This window comes from Heloderma suspectum, chromosome 12, assembly GCF_057233095.1.
Source record: "Heloderma suspectum isolate Gila_16-S chromosome 12, 16-S_ref, whole genome shotgun sequence".
Lineage (NCBI taxonomy): Eukaryota > Metazoa > Chordata > Lepidosauria > Squamata > Helodermatidae > Heloderma > Heloderma suspectum.
Genome location: NC_139469.1, coordinates 1,589,464 through 1,608,415, shown reverse-complemented (window position 1 = coordinate 1,608,415; position 18,952 = coordinate 1,589,464). Strand labels below are relative to the sequence as shown.

Below are 18,952 nucleotides of genomic sequence, written 5' to 3'. Positions count from 1 at the left end.
CCGACCCACCTCCCCAACCCCGGGGGGCGGAGTCGGGCAGGCGGCGGAGGCTGCCCCGCAACAGGCGCTCCGCTCCTCCCAGGCCCGTCTCGGGCGGAGGGCCTCCCTCCCTACGGCGGGGCGGGGCCCAGCCTCACCTGCTCCCTCTGGCCGGAGGCCGCGTCGCTTCTGCGGAGAAAGCGGAGGAGAGGGAAGTGAAGGCGCGCCTCGATGAGCCAGGCCCCTCTCCGCTCTCGTCCTCTTCGCCTCTCTCCACTTCCTTCCGGTCTGCGTCCCTTTCCGGGCTGGGCCTCTGGCTCCTCTCGCAACAGCGCCCCCTGCTGCTCGGAGGTCGCCTAGCGGCGCCACAATGAAAAATCCTCCTCGGCCGCGGCTTCCACGGATTGGCCGAAGCAGGAAGCGACGACGGCCCCTATTGGCGGCGAGGCTTCGGACGCCACTTTCGCCCCTCAGAAAATGTCCCTGCATCCTATTGGCTGCCAGTGGCGCGCGAGCTCGCCCCCCTCTTCTTCTCCACCCACCCTTCCTTTCCCCATTGGCTGCCGCGCACGAGGCGCTTCCCTCATTGGCTGCGCTTCAAAGCGTTTGCGTTCCTGATAGGACAAGCAGCTTCGGCCTTGACGTGTCGCTCTTTACAAGCCCCGCCTCCCTAAACAGGAACTACAGCCGGACCGACTTCTTCCGGAAAGGCGGGTAACGGCAGGAGGGATGCCGCTGTGGTGGCTTTTCGCGGGAGCAGTGGGCTTCGCCTACCGTACTTTCTCGCCCGACGGGGAACTGTGATGGGGGGACGGGCGAGAGCGGCGAGGGAGGCTAGGGTGTACTGCGCATGCGGCCACCTCACGTGACTCTCCCCTCAGCCGCCAGGCAGAGCGACGAAGTGCGCTTGCGCGCGGCCTGCCGCCCACGGCGAGCCGCCCCTCTGGCGGACGCCACAGTCGGCCCTGTGGCGTCGCCCTGACGCCCCCAAGCCCGGGCGGCCCTCCGCGGCAGGGCAGCGGCAGCCCGCCGGGGGCGGCCTCGGCCACGCCGCTGGGGCGCGGGGTCCCGGCCGGCCGCGATGCTGCCCCGGCGGGCCGCCTGCCGCCCCCGGGAAGGGCGCGGCAGCGGGCGCCGCAGACTCGCGCGGCCCCCGCGGCGGCGGCGGCAGGGCGGCGCGAGGGCGCGCCCGGCAGGGGTGGCTTCCGCGGCATTGGCCTCGCGGCCGCGGGGCCCCCCGAGCGCGAAGGAGCCGTCGGGAAGGGCCCGGGTGCCGCGGCTGCGCAGAGCGGTCGGCCTGGCCTGGCCTGGCCTGGCCTCTGACGGCGCGCGCCCGCACGGTTCTTGTGCTGCCTTGCTTTGATGTTCGTCGCCCAGCGTCTTTTTGTGAGTGGCCGAAGATGCGCTTGCGGCCCATTGGTGCTACTTAGGGGCTCCTTAAATGCCGGGAGTGAACTTAAACCGCTGAAATTAAATTATTATCAGTGTTAATTGTGTAGTCCATGTCTTAGCTGCCTTTCAAACCATAGTCTTCCCAAGGTTCTTACAGTGTTAAAAATGAGTTGGATTATCGACTAGACGTGCATACTTTCGCTTGTTTTTTACAGGGGCTCTGTCTCAGCCATGTCGCTTTTCCCCCTGGGGATCTTGCTGGGCCTGGCGGCGTGTGCTTCCTCTCTGGATAATGGACTGCTGAAGACGCCGCCGATGGGCTGGGTGCCTTGGGAACGCTTCAGATGTAACACAGACTGCAAAAGTGATCCTGACAACTGCATCAGGTGGGGAAAATGCAGTACGACTTGTACTGGATGGCTGCCTGGGCTGCTATTATGAAAATGCTAGTAGTGGAGTTCTGAAAAATAGCATAAGGTGGGGAAATAGTTTTTCAGATTTTGTTTTTAAATTCCAAAGAACCCGCATTTTATATTTTTAGGTTGTTTTATCTGTTTTATTGTGTGAGCCACCCTGAAAACTTTTTGTTACAGGGTGGCAGTAGCATATAAATAAAACAAGCCCATATGCATTAGTAGGGCTTTTCTACCCAAGGCTTTTACTACAAGTCGGGACTAGTGGAAGCCATGTAACATGCACATGCCACCTTGCATTGCTTACATTGTAAGTATCTTGGATGTGCCTTTCTGCAAGAAAAACTGCACCAGCGTGGAAGGAAGGATTTTGCTTCTCTTCAGCTAGGCACTTCTGTAGATTTACTTGAGTTCTGTTTGCTTAAGGATGCAATCCTATGCATGTTTAGACAAAAAAAAAGCCCTACAACTCCCAGCTTTTATTTGAAATCTAGAGAACAGCCATGAAATCTGGCACAGTATTCCCCGCTCCCCATCCAAGGGTATTTTGCCCCATCAACTTTCAGTGTTTCAAGGTCACATCAGTGTGGCCACAAGAGCCAAAAAATGTCTTGGGCAAGCCTTCTGTCTTCATATTTACTTGAGCATGAGCATTTCAGTGAAGCTCATGGTTGTTTCTAGTCTTCTAAATAGAGATTGAGAAATTCATCCACTGCCAAACATGAAAACTCTTGGCTTCAAAAGTACTGTTGTAATTTGCTGCAAGCTTAATTGGTGCATTACTTGTCCCAATGCTAAGAATGTCTTCTGAAACTCCCATTTATCAAGAGGCTTTATACCAAAAAGCTGCACTCTTTAAAATTACTTTCATGACAATAAACTGTTCTGATCTACTCAACTAAACACCAGCGTAATATAGACCAGCCTTCCCCAACCTGGCGTACTGCTGATATGTTGGATGCCAACTCCCAGCATGCCCCAGCCAGTAGACCAACACAGCTGGAGGACACCAGGTTTGGGGAAGGCTGCTATAGACTTATCTCTCCAAGTTCTGTTTTTGTTTTCCACCTAGCAGATTGGGTTAGGCTGGTTTTGGGGGATCAGATTCCATCATGTTAAGCAGAGCAGCTCTAGTAGGAGTTGGTCAGAGGTGAGTTTTCAAATACTAAGAGGTGACTTTTCTATGCTTGTATTTTAGACTAGTAACTGATCACATAGGATATCAAAGGGCAGCATTCTGCCACAGCTATCGTATTTCAGGATTCGAGGGCAGTATAGCATCTGGAATTCTGTCAATGTGTGCCATCATTATCCTTTCGAGTGGACTCCTACATATAATTTTAATTAGTCATTGTCATGTCAATTAGTCATCTAAAATAGGTAGCAGCAATAAAAAAGCTTTATCACTGCAAGTTGACTAACTCCTCTTTATTAACAGTGAAAACTTGATCAAGGCTATGGCAGACAGGCTAGCTAGTGATGGGTGGAAGAAACTTGGCTATGAATATATCAACCTGGATGACTGCTGGGCAGCAGAAAAAAGGGATGCTCAAGGAAGGCTACAGGCAAACCCTGAAAGGTTTCCCAGTGGCATTAAAGCCCTTGCTGATTATGTAAGTTCAGTGAAATGCATTGCTCTGAATACCCATGTTTTCTCTGAAAACTTTCAGATTTAGAAGCTGTAAGAAAAAATTAGCTATGATTACTAGATTTGAATGAGACTGTAGCCAAGGGTGCACAATTCCAAAATAGCTCAGTTATTTTGATTAGCGTCTGGCTTTCTGGAATTAATCACAATAAAGCATTTTAGTTGCATATATTGGCTGAATGCATACGTAGATACGTAAGTTCTGTTTCAAGACATTTGTAGACAACTCAATTCACTTTGAGGTGGAAGAGGAAGTTGTATCTGTATTCTCGTACGCACGCGCACACACCCAGTCTACAGATGAAAGAAGAGGTTGTTTCTTTAGAACTGTTTTTTTCCCCCTCATAGTCAATTTAATCATTTAAAAGCTGCAGAAATTGACAAGGTCACATGATTCATCGAGTGACAGCTGCCTTGTACCAAGTCAAGCCATTGGTCCATCTCGCCCAGTACTGTCTACCCTAACTGGCTATTCACCGGGCACTGGAGCAGGGGACCTTCCCAGCCTTGCTGCCCAAGACTCTTTAACCAGAGGCAAGGCTGGCGCCATGAGTTGGCATGGTCAGCATTTGCCAAAGGCCCACGCTTTAGCAGGAGTACCATGACAAGCCCCTCCTCTTCACCACTGCAGCCTGCTTGTTCACCTGCCTCCCACTTTGGCTCTGAAAATGGCTGTGGTCATTTTCAGAGCTCGCTGAAAATGACCACTTGCTCGCTGGCTCTCTGTCTGCCAAACAAGCAGATGCTAGCCGTGATGAGAAGGAAGAGCAGCAGCTGGTGAAGAGATGGACTCATGGCAGGGGGGAGCCCATTAAGAGTGCCTTGCCCAAGGGCCACCAAAAACTAGGAGCTGGCACTGGACCAGAGGCGTGCGCGGAGCGTGTTCTCTGCCTTTGAGCCCGCCTGTGTCTCTTTCCTCTCTGGGCCAGGTTCATGCAAAAGGCTTGAAATTCGGCATCTACAGCGACATGGGCAACGCTACCTGTGCGGGTTATCCTGGGACAACCCTGGATACCATTGAGACGGATGCAAAGACCTTCGCAGAGTGGGGGGTCGACATGCTGAAGCTGGACGGCTGCTTTTCCAATCCCTCCATCAAGGCAGTAGGTTTGTGCCCTTCAAGCAGCAGCAAGGGTTGCGTAGCGGGGCTTTTTGGTTACAGCACCAGCACCTGGAGTATTCCATGCAAGACAGACCTCTGCAAGCAAAGGCAGAGGATGCATTAGGTAGTTTTGATCACTTGCAAATGATTCTAACAGACACTTTTGGACAACCTGCAGCTTGGTGCTATGTGGGGAGAGATGGACTGGGTCCGTTGAAATCGGTGGGCTCGGGCATGCCTGCATAGCGGGTGAGCAGCTTGTGGCTCTCCAGATGTTTTGGCCTTTAACTCCTGTTAGCCCTAGCCAGCATAGCCAGTGGTGAAGGATCATAGGAGTGGTGGGCCAAAACATCTGGAGGGCCACAGGTTGCCCACCTCTGCCATAGAGGATTGGGCAGTTAAACGTTACGTGCTTTGGCTGATCTCGCAAATCATTTCTTCCCATCTGCTCACACAGAGACAGGGGAGGTGTCCAGCTGGAGAGAAGTCTAGCACTGGAGCCAAGATTCAGGAGACAATTGCTGAAACACCAGGGGAATTATCTAAAACAGAACAAGAGCTGGCCAAGATAAATGTAGCACGAGCACCATTCAAGTCAGTCACTGGCCTAAGAGTTCTTATAGCATTCCCAGCAGCCTCACCCTCCCTGGTATATCAGTGGAGGCCCTGATCCTGGAAGCACTTGCCTGGGTCTTGCTCTAAGGGGCAGGACTTGGTGATGCAATGGTGGGTTTCTGGCTGGGTTTACTGTTGGTCTTGGGTCCTGGAGGTTCCTGTGGCAAAGTGGAAGCCCAGGTATAAGTCCACATCCTCCGATTCAGCAGGGTATCCATGATAGTGGCTGTCTTGGAGTCTCCACTAGGGGGAGCCAAGTCCTGATCCCAGCATGTATCAGGGACTCTGGTGGTGGGAGCGTTCCTCTTCCTAGGAAGTCCCATCCAACTCAGGCTCCAAGAGCTGTCATGTCCCCAAAACCTCAGAATGGAAATCTGTGTTTGTTGTTCTTTGTGATATTTATCTTCAGCCTTACCTCCAAGAAGCTCAAGGCGGTGTATGCGATCCTCCTCCTTTCCATTTTATCTTCACAGCAACCCTGTTGGTGTGAGGATAGGTTAGGCTGAGAGCCAGTGACTGTCATCCGGTGAGCTTCATGGATGTGTAGGGACTTGAACCTGGCTCTCCCCAGTCCCTTCCACTATACCACGCTGGCTTTCCAGTGATTTAAATCACTAAATTCTAGTGATTTAATACAGGATGTAGTTGTGTTCATTTAAGTATAAAACATGAGCCTACTGCTAACTCTGTATGTATTCCTTGTCTAGGCTATCCAAAGATGAGCATGGCGTTGAACAAAACAGGCCGGCCAATTGCTTTCTCCTGCAGCTGGCCAGCCTATGAAGGAGGCCTCCCACCGAAGGTAATTTCAGAACCCATTTCCAGGCCTCTGTTCTGACCTCTGTTCTTACCTCAGGCCTCTGTTCTGGAGCAGGCAATGTTCTGGAGACCGTTTGATTAATAGCTGCCATTTTTCTCAGGTAGCCCCTCTAGAGTTGCACCTTAAACTCTGTTATAAGACAAGGTTTCTTCCATGGCTGTAGAGAGAAGACATTTTGTTTTTTAAAAAAATTGGTTCCTGTATGTTTGATAAAACCCTGGTCAGCAATTAGTTTTGCTGGTTGGGAGAAAAAGGTATAGGGGAATGAACCAAGGCTCACTCCCAGCCCAAAGTGGCCAACTCACAGGTCTTCTTGCCACAACAATGATCCTTCATTACCCTCTTTTCATTTTCAGTCTGGCAATGCGGGTGGGGGTTGGTGACACCCTCCAGGGGGCTAGATTGGGCCCAACAGCTGTCAGGTGTAATATCTGCATCTGTTTACAAGTGTGCCTGTTGAACAAGTGTTACGTGAGTGCAGAAACAAGCATACAGGCAATACCAGATTTACAGCAACATCAGTCCCATGGTAGAACCATCACATATTCTTATTTTTCCAGGTGAATTATACTTTACTTGGCAAAATATGCAATCTGTGGAGAAATTATATTGATATTGAAGACTCCTGGGACACCCTCTTCCGCATCATCGAGTGGTACGGAGATCATCAGGACACATTGCAGCCTGTGGCTGGACCGGGCAGGTGGAATGATCCCGACATGGTAAAGCAACCTCTTCCCATGATTCCTTTTCATCCAGTCACAATTCAGATTCCAAAAGAAAAGCTGAGTGCAATGTTAGGATTGTGGACTGTTGCTTGAAGGAAATATGCAGAAACTGAGAGCAACACCAATTCACAGAAAAGATGAGAACGTCTCCGAAGGTGTCATGGAAAACTTTCTTTGGTAGAACAGGAAATAGGCCAAGGAAGATCTGCCTCCTACAGAAGACGTGCTCTTTTTTTTGTATACAGCATCTTTTGGGTGTTCTATACTGCCCAGAGAGCTTTGGCTATTGGGTGGAATAGATCTGTAATAAAGGAAATGATGTGAAGTGCTTTTGCATTAAGGCATCAGGGCTGGGAACTTCTACATGCGTCATTCTAACAAACCCGCAGTTCCTTTTGGAATTGTGAGTGGTACAGTGTGGAAAAAGTGAGCAGCGATTTATTCTCTCTAAAACAGCTAGTGAAGTTGACTCTAGTTTTTACTAGAACACAGATCTACTAACCCTGTGATCTTCTCAATGACCAGGCAGGCTGGTAAGGGAGGTCATCACAAGAGACACTCCTGGTAGTTCTGCACAGACCTGTGGTCCATTTGGAGTCCTCTCAAAGCAGAGCCTTCAGTTTATTGGCTCCCGTTCTACGGAACTTCATGCCTGTTGATATCAGACGCTGACCTGGTTCAGATGATCAACATGGCTGACCTAAGCCATGTTGGATTGTGGCGGGTGCTGGGCAGCTTTGAATATTCAAGCCGCAGCTTGTCATATCATCCAAGCCCAGTGGGTGGGTTGTTAAACGGTCTCTCACAAAGCCCATAGCCTATTTTAACCATCACACAACCCAGCCCCGCCAGGTTTGGACGACGTGACAAGTTGCAATCGTGGCTTAAATATTCAAAATGGCCACTAGCATGTGCCACAGTAAGTCACAGCGGGCTGTTCAATTGTGCAAACCGGCCTGTTTTGTTTTGGGTACCCGTTGAAGACATTTTTACTTAAACAAGCCTTCCCTGTTTTATTAGCCTGAATTTATTTTAAAGATTTTAACTCTTATGTTTTGATTATTTTTTCTTTCTTTTTTGTTCACTGCTCAGGAATTTTATTGGATGTAGAGCGGTATATAAATCTTGTAAACAAATAAATAAAATACTAACAAGCCTGGTGCAAAGGGCATATAGTTAGAATTAAAGAATTCTGAGCCCAGGAATTTGTTCTGAACACCAGAACTGAATAGCGCTCACAATCCTTCTCCATGAAAATCATCTTCTGATTACCCCAGGCTTTCTTCATTTCAGCAGTTTAATTTAGGGCACTGGGTTCTTTTTGTTAAACAATTAGGAGTCAGAAATACTTACCAGTCTCCTTCAGATTGCACAGGGATCTACCAGTAGATCGAAAACTACCTTCTGCCCACCCCCCCTCTAAAACACTTGAATTAGAACTGATCTTCCAGTTAAACCATTTGGCAAGCGAAAGGTAGTACTTCATGCGAGGCATAAATCCATCTATGGAATTTGTAGGTTAACTGTGAAGCATTGATGTCTTTTAAAGCAGATTAGACCAACTCATGGCAGCAAAGGAGAGTCTTCAACGGCTGATAGCCATGATGGTTCATAATCTTGCCGTGCTCTTGAGCATCCCAAAGATATCTAGGTGGCTCCTTTGGCAACAAGATGGTAGACTAGAACAGCCATCCCCAAGCTGGTGGTGCGTAGCTGCCTGGAGGATTCTGGGAGTTTGTAGTCCAATCCATCTGGAGGGCACCAGCTTGGGGAAGGCTGGGCTAGAAGGACTTCTGTCTGATCCAGCAACACAATAACTGAGATGTACCCTGGGGAAAGAAGATGCAGGTCTGATTTGAGACTGTGAAAAGGGATGGAGAGCCAGGACAGCCCCCAGGGCAAGTCTGGCAGCCTGCAAGTTCCAAAGGAACCGCTAGAGGGCGTTTCCCTTCCAGCTGCACACTTTGCTTTTAATCAGCAAGCGCTGTGCTGTGGGTACTGGCTGGGGATCATGGGAGTTTCTATCCAAGACATCTGGAGGACACTGGGCTGGGGGAAGCTGTATTGCCATTTTCTTCCAGGAGCAAGCTTTGAATCTGAAATTTACTCTTCTGTTTCTGCATGGCTCTCCTCTCAGAAGTGGTGTCGAAATGCTCTCCTAAATGAGGTGCTCAGCACATGACAGCCTGTCTCTTTTCAGCTGATCATTGGTGACTTTGGCCTGAGTCAGGAGCAGTCGAAAGTGCAGGTGGCAATGTGGGCTGTCCTGTCTGCCCCGTTCTTCATGTCCTGTAACTTACGGACCATCTCGGATGAGGCCAAGGACATCTTGCAGAATCCACTGCTGATCTACATAAACCAGGACTCTCTGGGAATTCCAGGCAAGCGTATTTCAAAGGTATGTTTACAGGGTCATTGAAATGAGGACTTAGGCATAATGTTTTGCATTCACAGGATAGTTGCAAGGGCCTGAAGAGGTGTGGTTGGCATAAATCATCCATGCATTTAGGCTGCAGATTAATATATGACGCTGCCTTTTTATTTGTTTTATTTATTTAAAGACTTTTTATCCAGCTCCACAGCCAGAAAATCTTCCAGAACAGCTTACATACAGTCAGTTAAACAAGATGGTCTGTGCTTGCAGACTTACAATCTAAACAGACATGGCACACAATGAAAAAGATGGGGAGGGAAGAGGAAAATATGAAATAGTCTTTCAGCCAAGCTCGTAGAATGGCTCCATTCTCCCGCTCATCTCCTTCTGTGCAGCCTACTGGAATGGCTGGTGGTGGTGACAGTTGAGGGGAGGGGAATCTTCACGGAGGTGGTCTTTCAGTAGGCGTGGTGGAATGGCCCCGCTTCCCCTCAAGTTGTATTGATTCATCTAGACCAGCATTTCCTACTCTTATTGGCAGCAGCCCTCCACAGTCACAGGCAGAGAATCGCCTTTTGCAGCCCTGTCAGTCTTCCAGGTGCTGCCACCATAAAAACATAAGAAGAGTTGTGCTGGATCAGACCGAGGGTCCATCTAGTCCAGCACTCGGTTCACACAGTGGCCAACGAGCTGTCGACCAGGAACTCACAAGCAGGGCATGAGTGCAACAGCATGTTCCCCAGCAACTAGTATATAGGGGTCTCAGATACTGGAGACAATATATACTTCATGTTTTGGGAGGCCCTTGGGCAAGACCCTTCACTGAGTCTACCTTCTCACCACCATTGTCACCAACTGCTCTTGCTCCTCCTCCTAAGAGCACGAGAAGAGCCCTGCTGGATCAGACTGAGGGACCATCTAGTCCAGCATTCTGTTCACACAGGGGCCCGCCAGCTGCCCACAAGCAAGACAGGAGTGCAACAGCACCCTCCTGCTCACATTCCCCAGCCACTGGTGTACACAGTCACACCGCCTCTGAGACTGGAAGGAGCATAGAGCCATCAGGACTAGTAGCCATCAATGGCCATTGATGGACAACTTTTGGTTGTTCTTGCAGCCTTCTCCAACCTGATGCCCTCCAGATGTTTTCAACATCAACTCCCATCAGCCCCAGCCAGTATCATCAATAGTCAGGAATGCTTGGAGTTGTAGTCCAAAACATTTGGAGGGCACCAGGTTGGGGAAAGCTGCTTTAATTGGAGATACCAGACGTTGAACCTGGGATCTTGTGTATGCAAAGCAGGTGCCCCAGAACTGCAGCATGGCTGCAACCGGATTTCCTAGGTTCACCGTACCTTATGGCTCTAGCTGGTCTGCCCCGATACCGTGCCCCAAACAAGGTATCTTGTCTCTCCTTGCAGCCTGTAAGGAAGATTATAAGGAAACACCCCTTCTCCACCTCTCAGTGAAACCTGTGGCTTGATCCTCATCCCCATGCCAGTGTGCTCACGTTTATCCCTGGTTGGCCGTTCCTCCGGCTGTGCCTCACCACTTGAAACTAAGCCATTGGCTGTCAGCAGAAGCAGCCAAGAGTGACAGGAGGGACAAGAAGAGGGAGAGGACCAGCTGGAGAGGCTCAGTGACAGCCGTTTGTAAGGAACAGGATACACGGCATCTTCTGAGTGGGCAAAAGCGCTCTTGATTCTGCGGGAAATCAGGGAACTATGAATGGGATGTTGAATGCAAGACAGGACCACAGAGCGCAGCCATAGTTGACAGTGGTTCAGACCAAGCCCCTGTTGCCTGTGCCTGGCAGCAGCTTTGTGCCAGGATCCAGAGGCCAAATTAGGCTTCGAGCCTGGATCTTCCTGAGCCTCATTAGCCGGCTCCTTGGGTGCTAGTTCCGAATAGTTCCTTGTTTCTAGCCCTGCCCTTAAGTCTGTGTAACTACCCTTGCTCGGTCACATCCGTTGTTTCATGGAGAGCTGAGCAGCATCTCAACAAAGCCTTTGCCCTCCTGCTCATTCCTGCAGCTGGGCAGGCCGTCTGTTTATTGACATAACTCCTGAATCATTAAAACCATGCCAGCTACACCCTCCACCCCCGGATATCCGGCTGTTCCATCTATAGGTCGTCTGTCCATCCGAGGCCAAATAGATGGGGGTCACTCCCTGTTTCCTCATGGGGCCTCAGCTGTGTGGGATACTTCAACATGTGGAGCTGAGCAACTGATGACAGTCACAGCCTGTGGCTTTTTTTGGCAAAGGCCAGTCTAATTGCCGAGGCTGATGAGCAGAGCAGGGTGATCATTAGGCAGAGTATCGCATCTAATAGCTCTGTTCGTAGGCGGCTGTGCTCTCTCTGTCACGCCCCAGGTGAACTTGTGCAGATTGCTGAGTTCCATGGCCACAGCAAGTACAGTGCTGACCACGTGGAAGAAACAAACCCATTATCCCCCAAATCCCGTGCTTATCCGTAACTCCATGGGGGTCAAGGACTGGCTGAAGCCCAGGAAGAGCCAGCTGTTTGCCAAGGAGTTCAGCCGTTTACCTATCCTGTTTGATTGATTGATCTATTGCATCTATACTGCCCAATAGCCTAAGCTCTTTGGGCGGTTCACAACCATTAAAACCATACACTACAACATAAAATACATTATAAAAGTTTAAAATTACAGAGTAAAATAAGAGTAAAAATCGGAATAAAACCTAGCAGCAATGCAAAAATTTAAAATACAGTAACAGATTTAAAACAGAAACTGAAAGACAAATGCCTGGGAAAATAAAAAGGTCTTCACCTGGCGCCGGAAAGAGCATAATGTAGGCGCCAGGTGAACCTTTCTGGGAAGCTCATTTCACAACTGGGATGTCACAGCAGAAAAAGCCCTCTTCCTGGTAGCCACCCTCCTCACTTTCTCTGGCAGGGGTTCATGGAAAAGGACCCCTGAAGATTATCTTGGGGTCTAGGCAGGTACATATGGGAGGAGACAGTCCTTCAGGTAACCTGCACCCAAGCCATTCAGGGCTTTGCATGTTAATACCAGCACTTTGAATTGGGCCTAAACTTGGACAATGAAGATGGGAAAGGACTGGCTGAAGTTTCTGGACCATATTCAAAGGCACCCCCACAGATAACGCATTGCAGTAATCCAGACGAGAGCTTATCAGCGTGGAGAACTGTAGCTAGGCTCTCTCTGTCCAGAGAAGGGCGTAGCTGATATATCGGCCTAAGCCAATAAAAGGTGCACCATGCCGCCAAGCCCACCTGTGCCTCGAGTGACAGTTTTGGATCCAAGAGCTCCCCAGACTACGAACCTGATCCTTTAGGGGAGTGCAGCCCCCTGCAGAACAGACTGAACATCACTTAGCCAGGCAGATGAACCACCCAGTAACACTACCTCTGTCTTGTCTGGATTAATGTTCATGTTATTGTGAGGAATTTGCCTCTTCTTGAGTGAGCTCAACCAGGGCGTCTGTCTTGGCTAAGCAACCCAACAGATGTGCCCATGAGACAAGTCAAAGCCAAATGGGCAGCCAGATTGAAATGGGATCAAAGCAAGCCAGAGGTGAGGTGCCAGTAGGAACCCTTAGGAGTCATGCCCAAGGGATGCGTCCCTGCAGAGGTGTTCAGACACTGATCCTACCCACCCTGGCACAAGCCGATGGGAGAGCAGCAATTGGGTGCAATGTAGAGCACCTTAACCTTGATGCAGCAGTCCTGAGCCAGGTGAGTCAGACCAGGGCTGGGGTAGAATAGCTGTTGTTTCCTGTATGTAGTGTCGATGCAGCAACTAATAAATAATGGCAATACGAGGGTAATAATGGCGGATAAATATTTAAATGACTATGTGCTATACAAAAAATTAAGATTAACTATGTGAGATTAGCTGTTCATTTGTTTAGAGTATTTTATCCTGGTCCTCAGCCAAAAGGGCTCCCAGGGCAGCTTACATGCAATCATTAAAACGAGACAGTCCCTGCCCCACAGGCATGCAATCAAAAAAGACACGACAAGAACAAAAAGGTGGGGAGGAATACAAAATTGCTTGGAGGCCTACAAACTATATAAACAGACACCTGAGGAAAAGGAAGGAAGTGTGGGATGATTAAAGGTAGCAGAGGAAGGGAGACATTTAATGGTATAAATATAATTTTCTAGGGAGAGCACAAAAGGAAGAAGCCTTTGGTGTGAATAGCAGGAGGGAGGGGTTTCCAGTAACTGGGTGCTGCTGTGGAAAAAGACGTAATCACATGTGGTTTCCCAGCATAAAGCTAAGCATCAGTAACCCCTCTGCCCTGCATGTCTGCTTGACAGAGCCACTACTTTGAAGTGTGGAAGAGGCCCCTTGTCAATGGCCAGTATGCGATAGCTGTTATGAACAATGGCACCGATGGGACACCAAGGCCTTTTGTGACATCGCTGGGACTTCTGGGTATCTTGGACTGCAAGGATGGCTGCAAGATCTATGACGTGCTGGACAAGTTGTTCATGGGAGAGTATAAGCTCAACGATACGATTAGTACCAAGGTTACCCCGACCGGTGTGGTCCTGCTGTTTCTCAAGCCTCTGTGCTGACCCTCTGGCTCGTCAGGGGAACTGCACACTCTGAATGTAGCAAGGGGAGCTGAGGGAATGGAGGGCGCTGTTCAGTGCAGTCGAGGCACAAAAGCTGCTGCTTCCTCCTCCTCATAGCAGAGACGTTTGGTATCAAGCTCAAGGTATAAACTGAACTCAGAAGGGATGTCTGTCTCCCCCACACACACACACACACTCTTCTGTTTGTTTTGGGGCTGCTTAAAGCCTCTCACACCAAAAGGTCTGTATCCAGGTACATGGAATTTGCAGATCCTCCAAGAAAGAAGTTTTCCTGGCAGTTCTCTTTTTGAATGAGAGAGGGCCCAGTTACCGCTGCAGCACAGAGGATTTGCACCGAAGCACGGCTGTCTGCACATGGCGGAACGGCCTTGTGTGCTTTTGCTGCACGTGGCAGTGCTTGCCCTTTTCCCCACACCAAATGATAACTGTGTAGCACAGTTGTCACATGTGCAGCTGCCCTTGCAGGTACCAGGAGCAGTCCTTCAGCTACTTGTGTGATCCTCCCTCTTTATGAAGATTCTCTAGAAATTCATCACTATCTGGCAGAAGGAACCTGTTGTTGGGTGCTCAGGTCTTCAGTCCCTCTCAAATCAATTAAGTTGTACGGTTTAAATTGTTATGGTTGTGTCCTCTAATGGCCTGGGCCTCTCATAACTTTCCCAAAAGGCTGGCTGTCCTTGCTCTTTGTCTTCCTTACTGTCAGATTCCTAGATCCACACTGTGCTGAATGAGAGAGGGAGCCTTGGCATCTTTCCTATACTGAGGAAAGGATGTCTTAAAGATACCTGCAGTTCTACCTGATTAGATAAGTGAAGGAATGCTTTCTGATACCTGCTAGTTTTCTTTCATCTGGGGAGAAAGCCTCTTTCACTGCCATAGCTTAGCCATCAGCACTTTTCCACGTCTCCTCCCCTCTGCTTCAGGCAGTTACGATTAGTCTAGGAGTGAATCTGTCCAATCCTGTGGGTCAGTAGAGCAAACAAGATGTTCTTAAAACAATGAGAGTTTTGTGCATGTATAATTTCAAAAGCAGTCAGTTGCACATTAATGAACTGCACTGAATAAACATGGTATTTGATTTTTTTATTTTGCCATTGGAGCCTGCGTGTCTGTATTGAAATGTATGCAACAGCAAAAAAGTTGCACACAGACCAGAGTTGGGGAGATGAAGTTGACCGCAGTCCCCAGCAAACTTGTCCTTTGTGAGCCCCACTGAAATGAGAGTTGTGCAAAAGTGCAGGGTTACTTCTATGTGGTTATCACTATGGGACTTGAATGCAAGCAACAGAGGCAGTTCTACCTTGGGGGTGGGGAATGGGGCAGATTTTGGCTGCCCTTAAGGAGTGGAGATAGGCAGGTCTGACTCCCTCAGCAGCCCTTCTCTGCAAGCCCCATGGAGGAAATGAACACGAGTTTTTCAGGAGCGCTAACGCGCCCTTCCAGAGTTCCATGTCTTTCGATGGGGCTTTCCAGAGATGAGCCTCCCCGTGCCTTGTTCCCTTGTGTTAATTAATGGAAGTGACAAAGGCCTCGGCCCCTAGAGGATCTTGGGAATGCACAAATAAGGATTCTCTGGGCAGACTCGGCTCTTGGACTTCTCCTTGGATGTTTTGTGGATGTCCCCAGAGACTCACTGGCATAGCTGTGAGGCTTACCTATTTCTGAATGCCACATGCACACAGTATGCAATCAGAGTTCGTTGTATGGCAACACACCCATCAAAATGCAGTATACAGGTGTGGAGGGTCAACGGAAGCTTATTAACCTCACCAGGAAGTGCTGTTGCCGCACAAATTGAGCTTGTTTGCAGAGGGTTTAGCAGGGAGTTAAAACATTCTCTGCCTAGAAAGTGAAGCAGAACTATAAAGGACAGAGGTAATAACTGGGCACTTTTATAGTGTCCTTCCACTAATGCAGGGCACAAAGACCATCTCAGCACCAGAGTGAAACTCTGTTCACATTCACAAGAACTTGATGTTAATCCTAAACCCTTAAGGAACAGGCACACGTGTGGCCTCAAGTGCACTCCGTTCAATATCCAAGATGCTATTCTGGGGTCTCCCAACCAACTGAGTTTTGGCACAGGGAGCAGGGTCTCTTTGGTTCTGGCACCAGTGCTGGAATTCTCACTGTAGAGAGGCCTGTATCCCTTCTGTCACCAGGTGACAATGTGGCTCTTTAAAGAATTCTTCAGGAGAAGCTGAAGCAAGAGAGACTTCACTGCTGATGAGCTGAATTTTCTTGGCTGGAGTCAACTGTTCTAAATGCTGTTTGTATTAGTGTTTTATTATGTTGTTTTTTAAATATAGCTTTGATTATTTTTGTATTTCTATGCTGTTTGCCCCTTTGAATTCCCTAATTGAAGAAAAATTGCAAGAAATGTTAAATCATTTTGTACGTGTCTCAGCTCCAAGTTCCACATACACAGCTATCATTTTCAAGTGCATAAGAATCACCATTTCATGGTGTAAATGTGTCACCTTATAACCATAGTTTTCAAATTCTGTTCTGGGGCCGCTCAGAAGCTTATCAAGGGTACTTGAAGGAGAATATCAGCAAGGGCCAACAAGCTTCACTGTTGCGCAGCTTGTCTGTTGCAACCAAAATTCCCTTGTCGTGCAGCTGTGTGAAGGCACTGGGTGTGTTCTAAGGTGCACGGTCAGTCAATACAGAGCAATGGGAGACCCAGCAGGCCTGCCTTGGTTTCCCATGTGGACAGAGCATGTCCCCAAATCCTTTGTGGTGCAGGAGTTCCACAGCAGAAGAGGTCCATGTGAAAAACACCGTTTCAAAGAAAATATCCCGTATGTTGGAAAGTTTGTGCTGGGTTAAGTAGCAATGAACACATACAGGAGAATTGTCCTTTTATTCAATATCTTCTGGTTAACTGTGAAAGTCCTAAGAGTGTGACACATTATATGTTGTCACGTCACAATGAGCCCAGTAAGATGTTAATTGAGTGACTATGTTCAAAGCAAGGAAACTGAAATCTATTTGGAATTGGAAATGATGATTAATACCTTGATAATCAGAACCATATTTGTAAAAACACTAAAAGCATATGTATCCGCTCTGAATGAATTATTAACCAAGTACAGATGTGAGTACTATAATGAAACTAACACCTGTGTTTCAAAATAATTAAGCTAGAAGAAGTGGCAAGTCTGTTGATCTTAAATGCAGTGCATGCGTGAATCCACAGCTGGTCCCCAACGTCCTCATTAACGGTTCTGAATCAGACTGGAGGGAGGCTTTTGAGTGGAATGCCAAGGGGCTTAGCCTTGTGCCATCCCATATTTTCATAAATGACTTGGATGAGGGTGTAAAGGAGATGCTTAGCAACTCTGCAGATGATATAATGCTGGGTGGGATGCTAAAACCATAGAAGACAGAATTAAGATTCAAAAGGATCTAGACAGGCTGAAACCCTGGGCAGAAATTAATAAGCTTAAATTTAACAGATAAATGGAAAGCCCTGTATTTAGGTACTAAAACAACTCAAAGGAACAAGTCTAGGGCAGTACATGTGAAAAGAATCTATGTGCCCTTGTGGATCACAAGCTGAACATGAGCCAACAGTGTGATGCAGCTGCTAAAAAAGCTAATGCAGTCTTAACTTGCATTAACAGAAGCAGACTGTCCAGATTATAGAATGAATAGAGCATCGTTCTGCTCTATTCTTTCACAGTGGGGCTCTCATCTGGAGCCTTGTGTCCAGTTCCATGCATCACATTGTAAAAAGGACATTGACCCACTGGATTGTGTCCAGAGGAGGAGGACCAGGAAGGGGAGGGGTCTGGAAACCAAGTCCCATGAGTAATGGTTGAAAGAGCTGGGTATGTTTAGCCTGAAGAAGGGAAGATTAAGAGGAGACAAATATCTGAAAGGCATCATCCAGAGGATGGAGCAGACTTGTCCTCTGTTGCCCACAGTTGCAGAACTAGAACCAGCAGGTGGAAATAGCTGAGAAGCAGATTTTGGCTAAACATTAGGAGAGACTTCCTACCAGTGAGAGCGGTTTGACAATGAAACAGACTCAACAAGGCCCTGGCCTAGGTGCCATGATATTCATAATACGGGACTGGAGAATGTATTTCTCTCTTAAAAATTGCCAGTTAAAGGGGCCTTTCTCAGCAGCCTGGCCCAGAGCCCATGGTTTTCACCAGGGCCGGTGTCAACAGTTGGTGTGGTCGGAAACCTGCCGAGAGACCACACCCCAGGAGGGCCCCATTTCCAAGAGCGCCCGAGAGCTGCTGCTCCTCTCCACCACTGCAGCCTGCTTGTTTGCCTGCCTCCCGCTCTGGCCCAGACAACGGTGGAGCTGAGAAGGAGCAGCAGATGCCACGGCCTCCTTGCTCCCTTGCTCTGCCTGTCAAGCAAGCCAGTGGTAGCTGGGAGGAGGAGGAGCAAGAGCTGCGGGTGGCCGTGGCGGTAGGCGGTCGGCTTGTGGAGGGAAGGGGCCCATGAGGATGTCTTGCCCAAGGGCCCCCGAAACCTGGAGCCGGCACCACTTCTCATAATGTGGTGCTGGTTATGATGATATTGGTGCTGGAGAAAAATGTTATTGCATACGAGTTATGAATGTGCTTTGCTTTGTAGAACAAGAAAAAAGTTTAAGTGATCTGCCTCAGACCCCCACCAATTTTCAAGTGGTCTACCGGGAAAGACCACTTCAAAGTTTGAGAGCGTTAAATCTTTTATCCTGTTGGATCTGATTTACCAATATTGATTATAATGTTATGAAGTGTAAAATGCAGGGCTTCAACCTTTCATTGAATAATCAGAGTAATTGATTTACAAAGCATTTCTATAAGTGTCTAGTCAAAAGTGAGCCCCATTTAGTTCAATGGGGCTTACATCCAGGTACATGAGTACAGGGTTGCAGCCTTAAAACCTTTTTTTAATTAACAAAAAGGCATTGCCGATTAATCAGACAACACATTTTTAAAATGTTAATTATTTTTAATAAGTACTTATAAAAACTGCAGATGACAAGCACCTCCTTAGAAGAGGCATCAAACTATTGTTTTTGCCATAACAAAATGTTTATTATTACTATTACTATTATTTCTTTGATTGGCGGTAGACGTTCATTGCTTAGCTGATCCATGTGATGGATTTGCATTGGATGAACTCTGCCACTGGACATTCTCTCCTGTTAGGATTGTAAATAAGCCCAGGAATGTTACTGGCACGCGGTTTTCTTACTACTCTGTCCCTGCACCTAGCTGTGTTAGTTGCATCAGCAGGTGGAAAGAACACGAACCAATATTTTGCAGTCTTAC

At 48.3% G+C, this 18,952-nt stretch overlaps 2 protein-coding genes across 7 annotated transcripts in view; one reads left to right on the top strand and one right to left on the bottom strand.

Moving 5' to 3' along the window:
* Window positions 1–251, bottom strand: part of ZC3H7A (zinc finger CCCH-type containing 7A) — a 33,139-nt gene extending 32,888 nt beyond the window's left edge. For all 3 annotated transcript variants that reach the window (XR_014785485.1, XM_084818086.1, XM_084818088.1), the window contains exon 1: window positions 138–251. The gene's annotated coding sequence lies outside the window, so the exon portion shown is untranslated. The remainder of the gene's footprint in view (window positions 1–137) is intronic.
* Window positions 252–662: 411 nt separating this feature from the next.
* Window positions 663–16,825, top strand: LOC146336419 (alpha-N-acetylgalactosaminidase-like). 4 transcript variants are annotated; one of them, XM_084818057.1, is made up of 8 exons: window positions 663–693; window positions 1,587–1,757; window positions 3,223–3,397; window positions 4,362–4,539; window positions 5,857–5,951; window positions 6,530–6,691; window positions 8,898–9,095; window positions 13,386–16,825. In XM_084818057.1, exons 2-8 carry the CDS (start codon window positions 1,603–1,605, stop codon window positions 13,644–13,646), a joined length of 1,224 nt encoding a protein of 407 aa, XP_084674183.1. In that variant the 5' UTR covers window positions 663–693; window positions 1,587–1,602; the 3' UTR covers window positions 13,647–16,825. The 4 variants fall into 4 exon arrangements, with proteins under 4 accessions (XP_084674183.1, XP_084674180.1, XP_084674181.1 ...); XM_084818054.1 differs by having other exon boundaries at window positions 663–689; window positions 13,386–16,801; XM_084818055.1 differs by having other exon boundaries at window positions 663–754; window positions 13,386–16,801.
* Window positions 16,826–18,952: the final 2,127 nt, after the last annotated feature.